At 41.0% G+C, this 19,116-nt stretch overlaps 3 protein-coding genes across 13 annotated transcripts; all 3 read left to right on the top strand.

The window, feature by feature from the left end:
* The first annotated feature begins 153 nt into the window (after positions 1-153).
* pbxip1b (pre-B-cell leukemia homeobox interacting protein 1b) lies at positions 154-9,360 on the top strand. Of its 10 annotated transcripts, none has more exons than XM_020710215.3 (11): positions 154-369; positions 1,941-2,014; positions 2,935-3,010; positions 3,945-4,024; positions 4,275-4,662; positions 4,954-5,208; positions 5,333-5,356; positions 5,949-6,001; positions 6,661-6,774; positions 6,897-7,131; positions 7,276-9,360. In XM_020710215.3, the coding sequence occupies exons 2-11, from the start codon at positions 1,967-1,969 to the stop codon at positions 8,754-8,756; spliced, it is 2,754 nt and encodes a 917-aa protein (XP_020565874.1). In that variant the 5' UTR covers positions 154-369; positions 1,941-1,966; the 3' UTR covers positions 8,757-9,360. The 10 variants fall into 10 exon arrangements, with proteins under 10 accessions (XP_020565874.1, XP_078788798.1, XP_078788801.1 ...); XM_011485287.4 differs by having other exon boundaries at positions 233-369; positions 1,941-2,035; XM_078932671.1 differs by lacking the exon at positions 154-369 and adding an exon at positions 1,084-1,174.
* A 1,492-nt stretch (positions 9,361-10,852) lies between these two features.
* On the top strand, positions 10,853-12,759 carry LOC101174293 (protein S100-A13-like). 2 transcript variants are annotated; one of them, XM_078932680.1, is made up of 3 exons: positions 10,853-10,989; positions 11,121-11,255; positions 12,485-12,759. In XM_078932680.1, exons 2-3 carry the CDS (start codon positions 11,124-11,126, stop codon positions 12,617-12,619), a joined length of 267 nt encoding a protein of 88 aa, XP_078788806.1. In that variant the 5' UTR covers positions 10,853-10,989; positions 11,121-11,123; the 3' UTR covers positions 12,620-12,759. The 2 variants fall into 2 exon arrangements, with proteins under 2 accessions (XP_078788806.1, XP_078788805.1); XM_078932679.1 differs by lacking the exon at positions 10,853-10,989 and having other exon boundaries at positions 11,034-11,255.
* A 321-nt stretch (positions 12,760-13,080) lies between these two features.
* On the top strand, positions 13,081-18,061 carry si:ch211-105c13.3 (protein S100-A13). Its single transcript, XM_020710213.2, has 3 exons — positions 13,081-13,324; positions 17,479-17,600; positions 17,709-18,061. Exons 2-3 carry the CDS (start codon positions 17,481-17,483, stop codon positions 17,862-17,864), a joined length of 276 nt encoding a protein of 91 aa, XP_020565872.1. The 5' UTR covers positions 13,081-13,324; positions 17,479-17,480; the 3' UTR covers positions 17,865-18,061.
* The last annotated feature ends 1,055 nt before the right edge of the window (positions 18,062-19,116 follow it).

Genomic DNA, 19,116 nt, shown 5'->3' with positions numbered 1-19,116 from the left:
TTTGATTAAAAATGAATGTTTTAAGATAATTTCAGGGCAAAAAACAGGCGTAAATTTTATACTTCAATATATCTAAACGTGAAATGGCTTCATCAAAAAATGCAAATGTCTCCCAGCTGGACTTGAAGGTTGATCGTTTTCTCTGGTCAACAGGGTAGAAGCCTGTCACTCGCTGTGAGCACCATGATTGGTCAAACCAGCTCATTGAGGGCGGGGCTAAGACAAAAGCCGGTCGTGATTGGTCAAGCGGCACATGAGTCATTAAGTTCAAGCAGCTTCTTCTAAGTTTCTAAGTAAGATGGGAAGACTGTAATGAGTTCTCCCTCCCTGACACAAACGGAGGCATCTGTAGTGAGGAACTTTCCCACGGTAGGTTGAATACATTTAAAGTAGTTTTCAAATGAAATATTCTTTGGAAGCGGCACTCCTTTTTTTGTCCCGTCACTCTCTTGCGTCTGCGTCGTTTTCCTGGTTGTTGGTTGAAGTAGAAGCTTGTTGTTTCCAAACGTTATTAACTTCTTCAATAACTTTCTACATTCGTATAGAATTTAGTAGCGATGTTTTGTGAATTATTGAAATACTGCTGTTATTTTTATTACTCACATGAATATCTTGCAACGACACACTCTTCCGTCGTGGAATATTCAGTCAAGCCAACATCCTCCTAATAACTGATGGTATCGAACGACTTCTTTCCGGGGATGCTGGGAAGAAAGTTTTCTATGGCGCCGTTCTATGGCAATTTATTTATTTATGTTTTGTTTGTTTTCTTTTTATTTTTTGCTCGTTGAGATGAACCGTACATACTTTTTCAGCAATGATTTTGTTATAGTTGGCTGTAGATGAATATTAATAGTTGCCATAACTGTTTGTCTGGTATGATGATTCACTTTCTAAACCATGGAAAATATTTCGTCTGATGAAGTTACAGATATAGACATCTATAAACTTGACAGATAGCTTTTGCGCATGTGCAGCATACATTTAAGGTTTATGAAAGTGCTTTAATAAAAAATTAGAAACAAAGACAGAGTAGTGCTTTTTTTTTTTTATAGACTTTTCCTTTGTGATTCCTGCAGTGATCCTGTTGACTCGACGCTGTTATTTTAGGACACTGCTGCATCACTGCGTTCCCAGTGGCCATGTTTTGCATGTTTCTCCAGTCAATCTAATGGTAACCTTATTTAGCTAGCTTCTTCATGAGCCATTCTACTATATCCTCTTCACTGCTCCTGTGGGCCTAAGCTAGATTCAGTCCCATTCTCAGGGGAGCCACTCAATTAGGAGACCTAAATGAAGGAGATAGAAAAGAACTCATTTGGAAAGTGAAGTGTGTCATTGCCTCAGCTGCTGTGGTTTTAAGTAAAGCAGTTTTTTGTGCATTTATAGAATACATGGAACAACCTGTTATACAACAGAGCTCAAACATTTGACCTTTAGGAAGCCTGAATGTGAAGATGCCTAAGACTGGTACAGCAGGGGATCTGCAATAAGTCCAATACAGTCCACAGTTGTGCCCCCCATGACTTTGAAATGTGGTTGTGTGGGCATCTACTGAGCATCCCGACAACTTTGAAGTGTTACCCATTTAGGAGTGTGTGTGTGTCTCAGCTATAGTGGAAGCCTTAGTAACCCATGTGTGTGCCAAGCCATTTTTCAGCTAGTCAAAAGCCAGGGAGCCCACTAAGCCCACAGCACACACAAACTACTAATGAAGAACTGAATGGTCCCAATGACACTTCCTGCTCACACAAACACACACACACACACACTTCTCTACTAAATGTCACACCTTACAGTCAGTTCTTTTTGGTGTTGAGGCCTGGATTCCAATTCTCTGCATGTGTAAGGGTGTAAATGTGTTACAAGATAAAGGACACACTGTTCTGTGACAAGAATATTATTAAATAAATGAGTTTTTCCCTTTTCTTGTATTGCAGGAGACAGGTATAGCCTCTAGGGGGCCATGTCTGGCAGCAGCAGTGCCAACAGCTGGACCATCCTCACTTCTGAGGTACTCAGAGAGGACCATAAGGTTTTTGTCCCGCTTGCTCTTGGTCCGCATGGATTTGAATTGGATGGATTTGAATTTGGTTGGACTCTCTGGTTCTCCCACAAGCTCACTCTTTTTAGGTGATATTATACATTGGAGATAGTTTAGAGAAGGGTTAATTTGTCATTGGCTCTGATACAGAGCAGCAACAAAAGTTTTCTGCAACTATTTGTCAAAAATGAATTTTTAATGTAACTCTAAATAAAGAAGATTTAGTAAAAATGTACCTGAAGTAACACAAAACACATTATTGTTTGTCTTTTCATTAAACTCACTTATGCAACATTCTTGATAGTAGTCATAGTTCTCTTAGTAGTCTTAAACTCCCACTCTGATCATCTTTTGAACTATTTTTAAAGCGTTCCCAGTGGTCTTTTAATTGTGAAAATACAATTTTTAGCCAAAATCCCAAAAAACTTGGACGTTGTTTAGGACATAGTTTCTGCAGAACATCAGTAGAATATTGGAAAATGTGTTTGAGTTGTGAGTGGGACTGTTGGTGTGGAGCAACCCCCGTCCCCCTTCCCGTCACCCATAACTAAGCTGTTTACATGGTCTCGTACTAGCTTACAGCCCCAACCTGACGTTAGCAGGGCAACAAAAATGCTGAGCAATATTGGAGCTATTCAGTCGTACAGTTTTGAGCCAGATGCCAGCTCAGACTAGGAAAACGAAGATGTACATGAATCTATTCATTTACAAGTTAATTCATCAGAATGGAGCAGAGCAGGGAGCTTTTGACCCGCCCAGTGTATTTTCTAGGTCACAACTACAATCATTTTCACATGATTATTTTGCTGTAGCTGTTTCTACTTAAATGTTTTGATGTTGATTTGTCTGAACCATCTTCTTGTGTGTGTGTTTGTGTACATTTTGTGCAGGAAACGGCTGCAGAAACCTTGAGGCCTGTTGCAGCAGACACACAACAGCGTGACAGGAGCCATGCATCCACAGCAGGTGTCTAAAACTAATGACTAGGAGTGTGTACATGTGTGAGGAAACAACAACGAACACTGTAATATCGATATTAAAAGCATTTTCTTCTGCATTTTCTGTTTGCTTTTTAGGGGGGGAGGTAAGTTGCTTACAGTAGAAATATTCAGCTCAAACGTCAAACTAATAGTTGTGATTGTAGTGCAAGGTGAAATGTTCTGTTGAAGAGACATTTCTTCATTTAAATAAGAAAAATAACATTTAATTTATTATGTCTTTATTTATTACCCAAAGAACCAGTCAATAGCATATTAGTATTTAGCTCAATTGGTTTACACCCAATGAAACAAAGAAAAAAAATCAATTATTAGATTTTTTTAAAATTTGTCTCTTAATGTTAACTGTGATAGTGCAGATAAAATACGGTGAAACATTTTTTCAGGTAATCATCATAAACCACTGAGGGTTTAATAATACAGAATAAATAAAAAAATCATACTGTGGACTAGAGCATTTTCTGCTGCTCTTGTTTCTGCAGAAATGTAAAACTTCTCCATGCTTTGTTCCACCACATTCAATCCTGAATATGCAGAAAGAAGATATTTAGCTTCTTTTAAGCTTAGGTTTATGCAACACTAAGCCCTCTAAAGATATTCCTGCATGTTCATCAAGGTCATGTTCTGATTAAATTAAAAGAAAACTCGCAAACTTAACACCTGACATTCAATTAAGTACTGCAATAGATGACGCAGAACATTTTCTAGTAGTTTCTGTAACCATGGCGATGGGTAACTCCAGTTATCTGAAACCTCCGAGGTGCTGAAGAGTTGGAGTTTCTTAAATTCAGAGTGAATGTTAGGAAATGGGGGGGGAGGCAAAGCTGCTGTTGTAAAAAAAATAAATAAAAAGTTTTTTGTAATAAAAAGCCGTCTCTCTCTCCCTCTGTTGTGTGCGGTAGATGAACCACACTGTGAGAAGAACCATAAACCGCCAAATGGTGCAGAGCCTGCAGAAGGACCCCCTGTGGAGGACTACCTAGTAAGACTGCAGTACACATAACACTCAGTTATGTAATGGGACTATTTTGTCTGGCGGATGGAGCTGTCTATTTATGACTGACAAAGCACAGGATTTTATTTTTAGGAGGATTTTTATTATGTAAAGTCTTGGTTTTTCTTGTTGCATAAGGGATTTAGTTTTCTTTTACTGTTGCTCCACTTATATTTGTAACCTTTTGATTGAACATGCAGTACTTTCTTTTCTTTAAATAATTTACTCTTGTGTTCAGATATCGAAGGAAACATCAGATCGAAGTGGAGACCTGAGTTCAGAGCAACGCTCCTCGCTGCCCACTGATGTTACAGAGACCCATCCTTCCTCCTGTGCCTCCTCATCTTCAGGGGTCTCTGCTGGCAGCCATGAGCTTAGTCCTTTAGAGAGCCCGGCACAGTTTACACACGGCCCTAATTTATTCTCTGATGTCCAAACCCTCCCAGCCCGCTCTGCCGATGAGCCCACAGCCTCACTGCTCGGTTCAGAGACTCTTAGAAGTGCAGAGTTCGAGCAGGATGAGGAGAAATCTAAAGGAGAAGAAGGACTCCATCTTCAAAGTGAGGAGCAGCTCCATCAAGGGGATGGCGGGACCGACCACAGAACAGCTGATTTAGGAGATGCAGGTATGCATGGCGCCCCACAGCTTTATCATGCTGCTGCATGAAGAGACACGAATTTCTTTGCTGCTTTTCAGCTTTTGGTCAAAAAACAAAAGTCACTTTTGTCATGTCAGCAAACGAAACGGGATCAGAGACACCTCCATACCTGTTCAGTTTTTTTCAACTTCTTTCTGGCTTCAGGAGGAAAAAGAAGAGTCAACATGCAGCTTAATGTCTAATGGTTCAATCAGCAGTGAACTTTAGAATGTTCAAAAGCTGGAATGATCTCTCATACTTGTCTTTTTACCCTTCAAGCCTCTGCTGGGAGTCCAGATGTTGGTCAGGAGACAACAGAGAAGACCGGAGGAGTGGGAGAGCAGCAGGAGCAGGAGGAGACAAGGAGGAAGTCACTCCTCTCCGCTCTGGAGCAAATTGGAAGGAGAGAGGAGGAAGAGGACGAAGAGGAAGAATTTCACATGCCTCAGCGAGAAGACGACAGCGTGCTGTCACTGAACAAGTGCATTCTGGGAGCTGTCATTCTGTTGGGGATTGGCACCATCTTTTTTTCAGGTGAGTGCAAAGTTGAGACAGAAAAAGAAAATGGAGTTGTTCTCCAAGCCAGACTTTGGATACATCTGAATGAAAAATGAGGCCAGTGGTCTAGATTAGAGACTGAGCTGTATTGTACCTGCAGGTGTCTTCATGGTCCTGGATGGAGGTAGGTTGCTCAGATGTTCTGTGTGTGAACGTGTCACAGTTTGCTCCTGACTGCAGCATGTTCAGTGTGCCTGCATTCAAAGTTTGCATGAAGCTCCTCCTGAAGATCTCCCTAAAAAGCTGCCTGTGCTTTCATGCCTGGGAGTTTTATTTCCTGACGATTATTTGAATAGATCACAGTGCTTTGGTTTTATCTGTTCTGAAAATGCTTCCATGAGGTCACGCAGTTGCACTTTTGACTCGCAACTTTTGTTGCTTCACTTTTTTGACACAATTTTGCTTTTTATAGCTTTTTTTTATGTGGTTAAATGATGTATATCATATTCAAATGAAAGGAGTCATGTGAATGGGAGATTTTTAACGTATAAAATACTCTGCTCCCATATATATTATCCCAGGAAGGTTTTTTCTTAACCTCCTTTATAAAATAAAAGTGGTTTTGAAAAGATGGATGAAAATAACATTATGAAAAGCTTAAGCTACATATTGCTCTGCAGTTGCTTTGTCTTGTAAAATGTCTACACGGTTGCGCTGCCTGTTGTCTGACAGGGAGATGTTGACACTTTCACCCGACTTTGTTTCATGATTTTCAGAGGGTGACCATGTAAGTCGGGAGCTGAGAGATTCAGATGCTCCGGGGAAACAGGTCTGCTCTTCTTTTCAACTTTTGAAATATCTTCTATTCTTATGTGTTAGGGTACAATCAAGGTTTCTTTATATGTTTTTAGCCAGTTCGATTCTGTGCAAAATCTCACAACTTTCCCACCCCTAATTTGTAGTGTGCGACTATCCAGTTCCCTGGATTTTAATGCAATTCAGACACATGGTCACTAGCTTTTTTTTAATGCCAAAGTAAAAAAATAAATAAAAAATAGAGAAATATGAACATTTCATGAAGACTGTTTAGGAATCCACTGTGTTCTGATGATGAAAACTTGGATGATTTCTAAAAAAAAAAAAACATTTGACAGATTGTTTAAACTCAACACTTTGTAGTCTATATTCTCTAGTGAGCATCGATTCACACTAGTTTTTTGCAGAGAAATTTCCAGGGGATTTGATTTTGGAATTGTAGATTCGGACTCCCTGATAAAACGGGGGAACGCCCTACAGTGCCCCAAGTTGTGAGTGAATTTGGACTCAAGTTGTGAGACATTAGAAAATTGTCACTGCGATCTTCTGGAAACGTTTCTATTTTGCACAAATACAACTTTTTCTGGGCTACTCAGCCTGATGGCTTAGACTTTTGGCAGTTATTCCATCCCTTGCATTGTTCCTGACCGTCTAGCATATATGTTTCATCAGGAGTGGCTCGGCCCTGAGGCGCATCCACCTCTAGACGATGGTGATGGCTCAGAGCTACTGAATAAGTTGGCTAAAGGGAATCAACAAATCTCTGTGCTTCAAGCTCAACTTCAGGTGTGAAGAAAAAAAAAAAAAAAAGACTGCACACATGAATGTAGACAGGGACCCGTATAAAAGAGAATAAATGTGTCAGCAAGTGTGTGATAATCTCCTGAGACGCGTTTTTCTTTATCCAGTCACAGAACGAAGAGCTAAAAGTAGCTAGAGGACAAGCAGCAGAGGGAGCAAAGGAGCGACAGCGCTGGGAGGAGGTGGAGAAGGAAAACAGCCGGTTGAAGACAGAGATGGCATCTCTCCCTGACCTTCAGAGCGAGAACGAAAGGATGAAGAAGGAGCTGGAGTCTGTCCCGGCCCTGCAGAAAGAACTAGAAACTCTGAGGTCCACTGTGACGGAGTTAAAGCTCACCTCAGGTACAAAAAGCAGGCGGACGGTCATGGAGAAAAGCAGAACATTATAATAGATAAGATAGTTGTTGAAAATGAAGATGTTTCTGTAATTCTAACTTATGTAGTTTGACTTTAATGTGGTTTTTTTTGTGTTTTTTTTACCTCAAGCAAATGCAAAGAGTTCTTTATCGCCCTCTCCTGGTCAACTGGCAGCGAGCAGTCAGCCTTCAAAAAGACCATGGGAGGACCAGAGGAAGAAGAAAGACCTCAAAAATGAGAAGTTTGAAGGAGATGAGAAGAAACAGCAGAAAAGGAGAGAGAAGCCATCGTGGAAGGAGGAAGAAAAACAAGAGCCTAAAGATGAAGATGAATGGGAATGGAAGAAGTGGAAGCAGGAAAGAGGAACGACTGACAAGCCAAAAGAGAAGGAAGACAAAGCTCATAGGCAAAGGGATGGCCCACAACAACTGAAGGAGAAAGACAGAAAGAAAGAGAAAACTGACCGAGGTGATGACGGGAAGCTGTGGAAGGAAAAAGTAGGTGAAAGGGGACAAACGGAAAAAAGTGAGAAAAGAGAATGGATGGAGAAGAAAGAGTGGAAAAAGGAAAAGCATGTGAAGGTGAACCAAGAACAACAGTGGGGAGGTAAGAAGGAAACAAAAGAATGGAAGGGAGGAAAGGATCATGGACAGCACAAAGAGACAGAAGGAAGGGAGGCAGAGAATGTACAGATGAAAGGAAGAGATGGCAAAGAGCAGAGGGGGAAAGATTGGAAGGAAAAGGGGGATACGAAAGAGAGGAAGAAGGAGCATGGATGCAGAGATGCCAGCATCAAGAACCGAGGTATAGAAGGAAAGGGAGGAGTGGGAGTGAAGCACAGGGAGGACAGGAAAAGCGGTGAAGGAAAAATACAAAATGAAAGGAAACGGCGGAATGAGGACGAGCGGAAGAGCGAAAAGGGAAGACAGGAGATGGAATGGAAGGGGAAGGATGAGAAAATGGATCAGCGGAAGAAGAAAGAGGAAAACTGGAAAAGTGACGGAGCTAAAGAGAAGAAGAGTCACGAACAGAGGAGCAAAGACAAACGGCTCTCTGGGAAAAACGGCGATGAGCACAAACCTGCTGCTCGTGGCGGCCACGCAGACGGGCATCTGTACGGAGAGCAGCCACCGCCTCACACGCACCGCAAGCCCGCTGTAGGACAGCCCGAGTACTGGGCCCGGCAAAGAACCCGCCTCCAGCACGACCCCAGAGCACCGCAGCACTGCGACTCCCTGGAGGCCTGCGCCCAGGCGGAGCGGCTGCGACCCGTCCCCTTAGCCGAGTTTGAGGCCGTCCTCCAAAACTACCTAGTCAAGGCGAAGGAGGCGGGCGTGGAGGAGTCGAACAGAGAGGAGCTCAGGAAACTGGCCTCGGGCTTCTTCAAGGACGGCGTTTTCATGCACACCCAGATGAGCTTTCAAAGCTTCGCCGAAGATGTAGCAGATATTTTGGAAGACTTTGTGGAAGTCGGACACGAGGAAGAGGAAGATAGCGAGCTCGAGGAAGAAATGGAAGGATTTGAAATGGAAGTCATGGAGAAGTTTTCAGTGGAAGCAGTTGAGGAGAAAGGGCAGCGAAGGAAAGAGGACGGACACAAGCGTGGCTGAACACTTAAAAAAAACAAACAATTTGACTTAAAATGATGCATTTGCCTGTTTGTCATCCATTTCCTGTCTCCATATGTTCACGTCTGCTGTCAAGCTGCAGTCATTCACTGCTGAATTTGCTGGGAGAGAATTCCCACCAGACTAACATCAGTTTATTTCCTGTATTACCTTGAAACACGACACTGTGCTGTCGCTACCTGCTGACCGGCTCATGTTAACTATGGACGACTCAAACCTGAGTCTGTTGCAGCTTAACGGCTCGTCTTTAAAGATGACCTGCTGTGACCTTAACCCCTTTAATGATTATTTGGCAAATTCCCTTCTTTTCATTTTATTTATCTCTTTGGTTTTCGTACAAATGAAATAACATTTCTAACTTAATAAATAATTTATAAAGAGGACATGTAATGCTCATATGTTTAGCAAGTACATTTTGCACTAAAGGTTTTTACCACTAATGTCACATTTCTTCTCTTTTGAGTCTTATTGCTGTTGTGTTTGTACACAAATGCAGAGCCACAGTCTGTGTGGGCTTTTTTAATGGCAGCATAAAGAATCCAGAACGATTAGATGATTGGTACTTCATTAAAAAGTTGTGATGGTGTGAAGGTTTCTTCTTGTCTTCATTTTCCATATTAAAACATACCCTACAGCAGGATATTGGGAAAGTTTATCTCTAAGTATTGAAATACTTTGTTTAACATTTTTAAATATATCCACAAACAGCATTTTTTACCATAAGTGGAAACAAAAAACCCAATTCAGCATGTTGGACTTGAAAAGAAATGGGTCAAATTTAGCATATTTATAAGTGATGGAAGTCGTCAAAGTTTAACTTTCTGTGTTTGGTGGTTAATCGGCGCCGCCCTTCAAGCCACGTGAAGCTGCTCGTCTTTTCAGAGCAGGTCCACTTTTAGGATTCAGGCCTCCTTAAACTTGACCTTCAGTTTCCTCCTTAAATGCTGAATTCCAGGACTCCACTAAATTTAGCATCATCTTAAAAAAACACTGAAGAATTTTTTTTATATATAACTGGAAACAAATTCAGGCATAAAGAGGTAAACTCGTGTTACTTTGGATCATTACCACATCTAAGATTTATCTGTACTTTTCCCAGTTACAGAAAAGCTAAATTAAAAGCCTTTTGTTTCTTTTTTAGTTTTGATAGTTTTTAGCATTTCTCTTTAAGTAAAGCTTCTGTGCTGTATTGTCAGGTATCTACAATGGAGCGCTAAGTTTTTTCCTCTCAGGATAATGACATTAGAACATAAAAACTCAAGATTCTCTGACATTCTCAGCCTTAAGTACACACTAAAGTGCTTTAGTAGAACCATCATTTGGTCCATGGCCCGGCCTGCTGAGGTGATGTGGATTTCCTCCTCTCCATTCTGTGGGATATTTTAATCAATTTTCATTCCTCATTTTAAAATCACAATTACAATAGCTGAGAAACAAATCAGAGAGTTAAATGTGGCTGCAAATCTGAACACCTGCTTGGAGGATGAAACAGTTCTGGTGCTGCTGATTTCCCATAAACAGAAGCAACTGTGCGGCAGAACGATCTTTGTCTTCTTCAAACCAATCCCTTTTGGCTGTTAGCTGCCGTCATCTCCTTCCCCTCTAACAAGAAGGAATAACTGCACCGTTTTAAAAGAAGACAGGTTTGGTTTGTGTGTATTTGTTCAAGTGCCAAAGGAGATGAGATATAAAAACATTTGGGAACATTTTGCGTGTGAAACCAGTGTGCTTGTTAGCACTAACTGCCTCTCTAATGGGCCTCTTTTGGCTCCAACTAAAGTTTTTTTTAGGGTGAAGCTCAAGTGTCTCTTTCTCAAAAAGTTTTTGCAAGACATTTTGTGTGATTAGAGGTTATTTACTACCTTGTTTGTGCTCTCTGAAGCATTCTGCTTAGGAGTTTGTGGAGAGGAGAGAAGAAAAAACATGTGAATGTCTGTACTCTGGCATGAAAGAAGCAACTTATTAAAAGGAAATGCTGTTTGCACACACCTTGTGATATATTCAATCTATCCCAACCCTCATTTCCAGGCTGTTTTTCTGGTATTTTCCAGGACACATTCAGCTGTTCATTTAAGAAGGACAATGGTTACACATTTAAAGTTTAAATATGTTCTGGAAAAAATCCTGAGTAATGATTTAACTTTTTCATGTGGAGCTTTGGCAATAAAAAGAAGAGACAGGTGTTGAACCTCTCAACTCACACTCTCGTTTGAAGGTGAGTCTAGGACAAATGCAGCAATGTGCTGGTTTTGGGAAATGCTATGATGGAGAAACAAGGAACATTTATCAGTTTATTAACTTTTTTTTTCAGTTAAAAGCATGAAAGGGACTCTTTCTGTTTTACAGCTCATGATGGAGTCTGCAATTGATGTCCTGATGTCCAAGTTTAAGGTATACGCTGGAGCTGATGGTTCATTTGAGACTCTGAGCAGAGATGAGTTTGGAAAACTGGTGAAATCAGAGCTGCCCAACTTTCTGCAGGTGAGGATGGTGGGTCTTCCAAAAGGAAACTCCTGCTCTCTGGGTGTTTGTGAAGACTTTTAAGTATCAGAGTTATAGTATGTAAAAATTTATTTATTACCGAGTCTATCTTAATATTAAAAGAGTAAATATGTACTTGTCTCTAAAATGTTCTCTGGTTTCCATCCTGCAGAGCTTTCCCATCAATACAATTTTTAGCATGCAATATCCTCGGCATATTTAGAATTTCGGGACACAGAAAATGAACAAAAAATGTTTCTTTCACATTTTAAATGTTATAGCTCAATGGTCAGTTATGTTAATGTAGAATGTGCTATATTAAAGGCAAAACCTTTAATACACAAATGTTCTGCATTATTTTAAACTCAACAAAACATCAAGGCAATACAAAACAAATCCTGACTTGGTCTGATTACACAAGTTCATGACTTGATGCGATTTTTTAAAGTTTCTATTCCATACCATTTTTTTTTTTTTTTTTTTGCAATTTAAAGCAAAATATCACATAATTAGTGATATAAACTGAACAACAGGGGTATTTATTTATAAAATCATGATTTCTTACCAAAAAAAATCTAACAAATAAACACAAGAATTCTTCCATGAAAATCGATTTGTAGACTTACTATATCAATAGTGATGATTTAAGGATCAATTTAATTTTTTTTTTTTTTTCCACTCTGGACTTTGTAAAAGGTTCCTTGGTGCCAGGTTTCAGGAATATTTTTTTTATTTTTGGTAGAGTGGAGTCAAACAGTTAAAAGGATCATGTTTTCTGCTAAATATCTGGTTTTACATAACCGGAGCAATTTTGTTTTCAAAATTCTGGTCACAATTGTTTTTGCCTTCAGGGCAATAGCTCTAAATTTAAAACATTCAGCCTGAACAATGAAAAGATTAAGCATTTGGCTCCCTTCAGGAACTGTTTGGACCTTTTGTGTTGAACTGATGTGTTCTCTGCTTTCCTTAATAGGCACAACAGATAAAAAGTTGCAACTGGGAGGCCGCAGGCAGAGGACACAGCTGCTCTCTGTGTGGAAAATTCCCAGTTTCGTTTTACATTCCTCGCGCAAATTCTCATATCGGCCACTAGATGGCGACAACACCAATTAAACATTCCTGTCTAAAACACCGCTGCATGGAAGATGCTGTTTTCTATAAGGCACAACACGCATGTTCAGTTTGGCAGCTGCAGTCGTTTTTATTATATGATCCTCGTTTTCTTGCAGAATGCGGGAGACTCTGTAGCCATTGATGAACTCATGAGGTCATTGGACAAGAACAACGATGGAGAGCTGAGCTTCATAGAGTTCTGGCAGCTGATTGGACACCTTGCCAGAAAGCACGGAGGCTTCAACCAATAGCGTGTCCTCAGATGGCTCCAAGTGTTCCAGTTCTGTCAGCGTGCCATCCTCGTTTCTGCTTTCACCCCCCCCCCCCCCCCACACACAACCTGTTGACCAAAGTGTAACCCGTGCTACCACAGAAGCTGGTCGTGTGCAGCTGCAATACGCGCGCGCGTAAATCTATAATTATGGAATGGACCGGGAATGCATTGTCTCAGGCAAGAGTGTAAGCAGATTCTGGCCCCTTTGATTTCTGGAAAACGTACCTTCCCCCCGAGATCACAAAACGTGTGACGTCAAAGATGTCAGCTTGAAGTTTTCAGATAAAAAAAATAAAAAAACAAACTGACATAAACTGCGTGCCCTGTGTTTACTGCTGTGTACATACATTTGTGCGAATGTTTCGCTGTATGTGTTGTTGGGAGTGGGTGGGGGGTCGAGGTCTTGTGCCCATCTGATTGATGGGAGGGGGGGATTCCAGAATTCCTGTAAGGGAAATGTGCAAAATCTTCAAGAGAACAAGGCGAAGTTTCCAGGAAGAAAGGGGTTGAGATCTGCTGCGCAACGCTTCCCACATTCCTCCTCTCCCAGGCACACGCCCTTTGAAAACTCAAGAAAAAAAAAAAACTGGAGTGCAACATATCTGCGCATGTTTAATCTAGCGTGAAACTGGTGAGGAAGATCTCCAAGAGAGAAGAGCAGTCTTATTGACGCCTGCATTAGGTACGTTTCTCTGTCTTTTCTTTTTTTTTTTTTTGGCACAGATTGTTTTTAATCATTCGACAGTTTTGACTCTTAATCCTTTAAATAGATATTTATATATATTTCTGGGAAAAACTTAACGAAATTGATCAGAGTGGTTTATTTCCTGCAGCGTTCCATCAATTTTGTATACTTTTGCGAGCTTCTCGCTGCCAAAGAGATCGGGTTCCCCTTGGTCATCTAACTCCTATCTATTTGCACTTCCAGCGACACCGGAGCCTGTGGCCACGTTAATTTATTAATTTATTTGTCCTTTATGTGTACCTCGGCCCTTCCTCTGGTCGCTTTACACATGCAGCCCACTAATCGGCGCAGAAATGAGAATGCGGCCCCGTGCGTAAAGCACCCGAACACGTCCATTACGCGCGTCCCTGACTGGTGTTGGCCCGTGCGCCAAGATCATCTTTAGCGGGATACCTCTGATCGGAGTTGGCTCCTTTCCTCCTGAATTATTAATTCTACGATAAGACTCGGTTGGTGATACTCCAGTGTCATCGACCACGCGTTAGTGAAGTTGGGGCAGAATAGTCACCTGCTAGTATGACAGGTAAACAAGGCCACGGGGGAAGTGAGTTAGACACACCTTGTTCACACAACAGGAGCAGAGTGGAACCCATTCCACGCTTGGAAGAATTATGTTGTGTATGTGGACATTGGATCCAGACAATAAAGTAAGCATGTTAGCATTTTACATTGGGAGAGGAGGGTAGTGGCAGAATAGTTGAGTGTGCTCCTTTGGCCCTTTTCGACAATTTTTTTCCCTCCCAGTTCGGATTAATCTGCTTAAATTATCCCCAGCTGTCACCATCCAACTCCAAATTCCTATGATGGTTTTTAGATGACTGCACTTCATGTCAGTCTCTGACATTAATTAAAAATACACAAATACATCTTTTTTGAAGAGAGAGCCCATGCTCCATATTTTTATGAAGAACAGCAGCAGCAAAAAAAGGATAAATAATTGGGATATAACGATTCATTCAAATATTCGATTTATATCATAATTTGTAGTCCCAGGTAAAGTTCAAAGTCGTTTTGGGTTAATTTGAACGGTCGGATTTGATATGCGTGTAAACAAATATGTGCACAAACAAACAAGTGCATAAAATTAATGGCAAATCCATTGACATTTTAGTTTTATTAAATTCAGCTCGCTGCTGTTCTTCCACATCAAAATAATACAAAGGGAACATTATTAGAACCACATGACTTTGCTAAATGCAAAGTGTTTCCACACATTGGACTGGAATGATGGGCTGATCATTTTTTTGCTGTGTGTGTGTTGTCTGCTGTGATGTGCTTGGTTGTTTTGACGTTAGAGTCACAGCTCGCCTCTCTCCGTCTTCTGCTCCCAGACTGCCCGATAAATCAGAAATCCGAATAGATACATATCTTCAACATCTTCATCAGACACCTGGGCCAGGCACACCAGCCTCCACTGGCCCCATACTTGGTCCATATTCAGAGTGCGAAAAAGCAGCAGTTGCAGAAGAACGAAAAGTGCAGGCTCTGGGGCAGACAGGACAAAAAGCCTTGAGAATAGGCTGACACAGGAGGAGCAAGAGGAAAGCATCTGTCCTTGGCGAGAGTCAAGCAGAAAAAAAGAATCGATTATGATAATTTTCTTTTTGTTTTGAAATGATTTTATAATGGTATAGGTCAATTCAATTAACATCTTACCTCAGACAGATTGATCTGGTTGGATTGTAGGAAGATAAAGTGATTCAATCGATCAATGGTTTAGGGTTAGGGTTAGTGTTATACCCCAAACAAAGTAAGTCTCTAAAAAAATTGGTGAAAAAATAAAATGAATGCAGTCAATAATTTCTTAACCATGTCAGGAGGTTTTAAAGCTTAAACCCTTATAGGGTAAGTTGAATATGTTGACTTTCTTTTTAGGTTTTGCTTTGTATTTTGGCAGTTAACACAAATAGAAAGTAATGAATTATGGTGAAAAATGCTGAACTTAAACACACACTGCTTCTTCAGCTGAGAAAAAGTTGTGCTCTCATTTGTATTGATTCCTCTGGAGTGCATGCTCCCAATCACTTTAGTGTTTATGCGTTGTCTTTATGCCTTCATGTCACTCAGCGCAGACAAACCAAAGCGCCTCCTCACCCATCTTCATGTCGGTGCTTTGCCTCTCTGCTCCTTTGATCCCTTTCATTCTAAAACACACACATACGCGTGCCTGCCATTTAGCTGGATGTCATGCACCGATGGCAACACAAAGACACACAAACGCCTGCATTGTTGAAGTTCTGAATGATTTAAAGAGGGTGTTGGGCCATTCATCGTAACCTGTTAAAAAATAATGAACATAACGCTTATGACAGGTGTTTCCTTGCTGGTTGGGTGGCGATGCGTGCTTGTGCTGTCATGGCAAAGAGACATGAAACAATAGTTGGGGTTTGGCTGCCAGGACCCCCCTCCACACACACACACACACATATACTAATTAAGTTAATGGAGCAGAAGTCATAGTTGCCCTTCTTGAGACATGTGCGTCTTTTTGTTTATGTGTTTGTGTGTCGGTGGTGTGTATTGATGCATGGTCTCAAAATAAGTTTGGAGGTTTAGTAGCTTCCACAGTTGCTACCCTCCCTCCCCTCCCCATCTCAGGCATCCATGATCATCTCATGGCCACTGTTGTCATGAGGTACTTTCCAGCTCCAACCAGAAAATCCCACAGTCGGGCATCCCTCCCCTCTGCTCACGCCAAGCTCGACTCTCTGAAACATTTATCGAGGCCTTTTCCTTTCTGCCAGTGGTTGAATGAAATTCTCCTCTGAGTCACTCGGAGAGACTGCTGGGAAGCCAGAGTCAGGTCGGGTAACTCTAGGCTGCACACTAACACCCCTGCAGCCAGGAAACAGAAACAAAAGCTGTGCTTTCACCTTTACCTTTATAATTCTATCAAAAAATCCAAATTCTACAATGTCAAACAACATGCCAGATAGAATGAAGGAAAAGATTATGAATGAGCTGTCATGTATTGAGCAAGAGGCTGATTCTAACCTTTAAAGGTTAACCGTTTATTAAAAAGCCAAGCTGTGTTTTTACATGCGTAACAAGCTGCAAATGCTTCACTGAGAGAACAAAGATCTCACTGTGTGAGATCCTCACAGTGTGTTTGTAAAAAAGTGTGTCACTCCACCAATGTAAGAGATTACGAAAGAGACCAGAAAAAAACAGCTTTTAATCTTTGTTAGACTGGAAAAAAGACTCACGGAAAATGCTCACAGAGAATCAGGAAAACAAGATTACTGACCACCAGGGAAGAGACACAGGGCGTCAACACGAGTGTTTCTTTTTCTTGAGGAGCAACAGCAATGCTGGCAGAGATTCAGGAAAAAGTTACTGCTCTCTAAAGTAAACATAACTCCCTGTCCTAGTTTGCAATGAAATCAGAAACACTTGAAGTGAAAAGAAGACATCAGTACAGAATTTGTTTCATTATCTTTATTAAAGTTCACTCAAATAATTGTTTGTGTTCTATTCTAACATAGAATTTTGTTCAGGTCTCACAGATAGGCAGGTTGTTACTGTTGTATTTTTTGGATCATCCATATTCAGCCAATCATCCCATTTTGTGGAAATGTGTTGGAACAACTGGGCATCTGGCATTCATTTGAACTTTCTAATATCACATGTCCACAGTCAGGTCATAGCATGTTCACCTTCACACACTCCCCTCCTGTCATTACCTCACCCACCTTCTGTCTTCTTTTGCAACTCCCTGATCTGGCTACATTTGTATGTCTCAGCTTTTCTGAAATGATGATTTTGAAGGTTCACATTTGACCAAGTTCAGGGCAAACACTTTTATGAACTTGCTGGCATAATGCTTGAAGGTCTGGTAAAAGGAGGGAAGCGTTTGACTCATCAGAGTTGTGTTTTTGCAGATTTTCTTCCACATTTTCATTTGAAACTAGAGAAGGCTCAGACACAAACATTTTGGGAGTCCAAATGCAAGTTGATTCTAATGAAAAAAGCTGACAAGAACTGTCTGTAACGGCATCATCATTTGGGCGTCAAAGTTTTGGCGATATCTATTCATTCCCCCCCTGAATTCACATCTGTCTGCTCCGTGCCTTTCCCCTTCCTCTATGTAGATATGGACTCAGCCGTCAAGACCGTTGTGACCACCTTTCTTGGTTCCTCGAGGGGGGGGGAGAGCTTGAACAACCAATCGTTTCAAAAGTTGATACAGAAAAACCTCAGCAGCATCATGGAGGTCAGTACATTTTCTGCAGTTTTCTCAATAAACAGTTTTGTGCAACATGTATGTTTTTAATGTAAAGCATTGCTTTTTTTTTTCTATTTGTGTACTTTGAAAAAATAGGATACCGACAGTCAATCTGCCATTAAAGAGATGCAGCAGGGGCTGGATAACAACAGTGATGGAAAGGTCAGCTTCCAGGAATACCTCAAATTGATTGGCTACTTGGCTAACTCCCTGAGTCAGAAGAAGTGTGAGGGCAACGCAGATTCATCATAGGAGCCTCCTTCTCCATTTTGAAGCATTCCAGCCAACATGTACTCCTGTTTCCACCATAATAATGTTTCTGTTGCTCTGATTAAACATCTCAGTGTGCCTTAGTCAACTCTTTTCCATCTCTTGTATACTGCTCTGAGCTGGTTATTTCTCATACACCAACAAAACATGATTTTATACAATAAAAGCTTTCAACTGAATCTGTTTGATTGTAAATGTCGTTTTTTCCACACTAACTTTGATTTTTAATGCTCAGGTTTCCCTGAAGTAGTTTGGCCCAACGATCCAAATGATATGATAAAACTTACCTCCCTCCATTTGCTACCTGTGACTCTTGCTAAATATAGTCGTGTGTCTTCTCTTACTGGACTAACCCAGCAGCCTTTGTATTGTATTGTATTGTATTGTATTGCAACCAGACCCTGACATACAGTATGCATCCTTTTGTGCATCCACCTCCTCCTTGCAACACTATACATACATATGGTGCTTGTAAGTGTGCACACAGAGTGCTGGTCCTGTCACCGACACAATATACTGACAGATAACCCACCTGACTGGGGCACACCACACACCTACACCGCCAAGGATTTCATTCATAAAACGCTGAAAGATGAAGAGTTTTTGCATTTGTGTTTAGATTTTTATTGACAGTTTTTGTCTGTTTGGCCAAAAATCTCATTTCGGTCTGTGTTCAGGTGATGATGTGAGCTATTTCCAGGCAGGTTTCTGTTACTGCCTAGATACACCTACAAATGACTGTTACAAACATGTTTCTGTTCCCATTTAGCAGAATCCAAAATACTTCTTTCATGTTGTTTGCAGCGTATTGTTGGTTTTTTCGTCCCCATGTGTTTTAAAAGCCTGCATTTTTGCATCACCTCCCTTGCTTCTCTGAATAGGTGCTTTGTCACGTCTTTGTCTGAGGATTCCTCTGCGTTCGCTGCCAGGTGTGATGGCTGCATCCATCGGTGCTTGACTAATCCTTTTGGATACTATGTCAGACACAACCCCTTCTCTTGAAAGACTCAAACATTTAATCTCTCTGCTCACCTCTTCACTCTTTTCTCTTTTCCAAAGCAGGCACATTTGTTAAATTATGCGGCAACTCCTATTGATCTTGATCCCTGAAAGCCTCCTACCTTGTTGTGACACGCTGTACAAAACGGTTGAACAACAGGGCAGCAGGCTAATCCACTGTCACAGCAGTAAGCACGGACACAGGAAGGGATTTATCATACTTGCTGCACTACAG

The sequence above is a fragment of the Oryzias latipes genome, chromosome 16 (assembly GCF_053564925.1).
Source record: "Oryzias latipes strain Hd-rR chromosome 16, Olatipes_Hd-rR_3.1".
NCBI classification, from domain to species: Eukaryota; Metazoa; Chordata; class Actinopteri; order Beloniformes; family Adrianichthyidae; genus Oryzias; species Oryzias latipes.
Note: the sequence above shows the minus strand (reverse complement) of the source record. Positions and strands in the feature narration are given on the sequence as shown.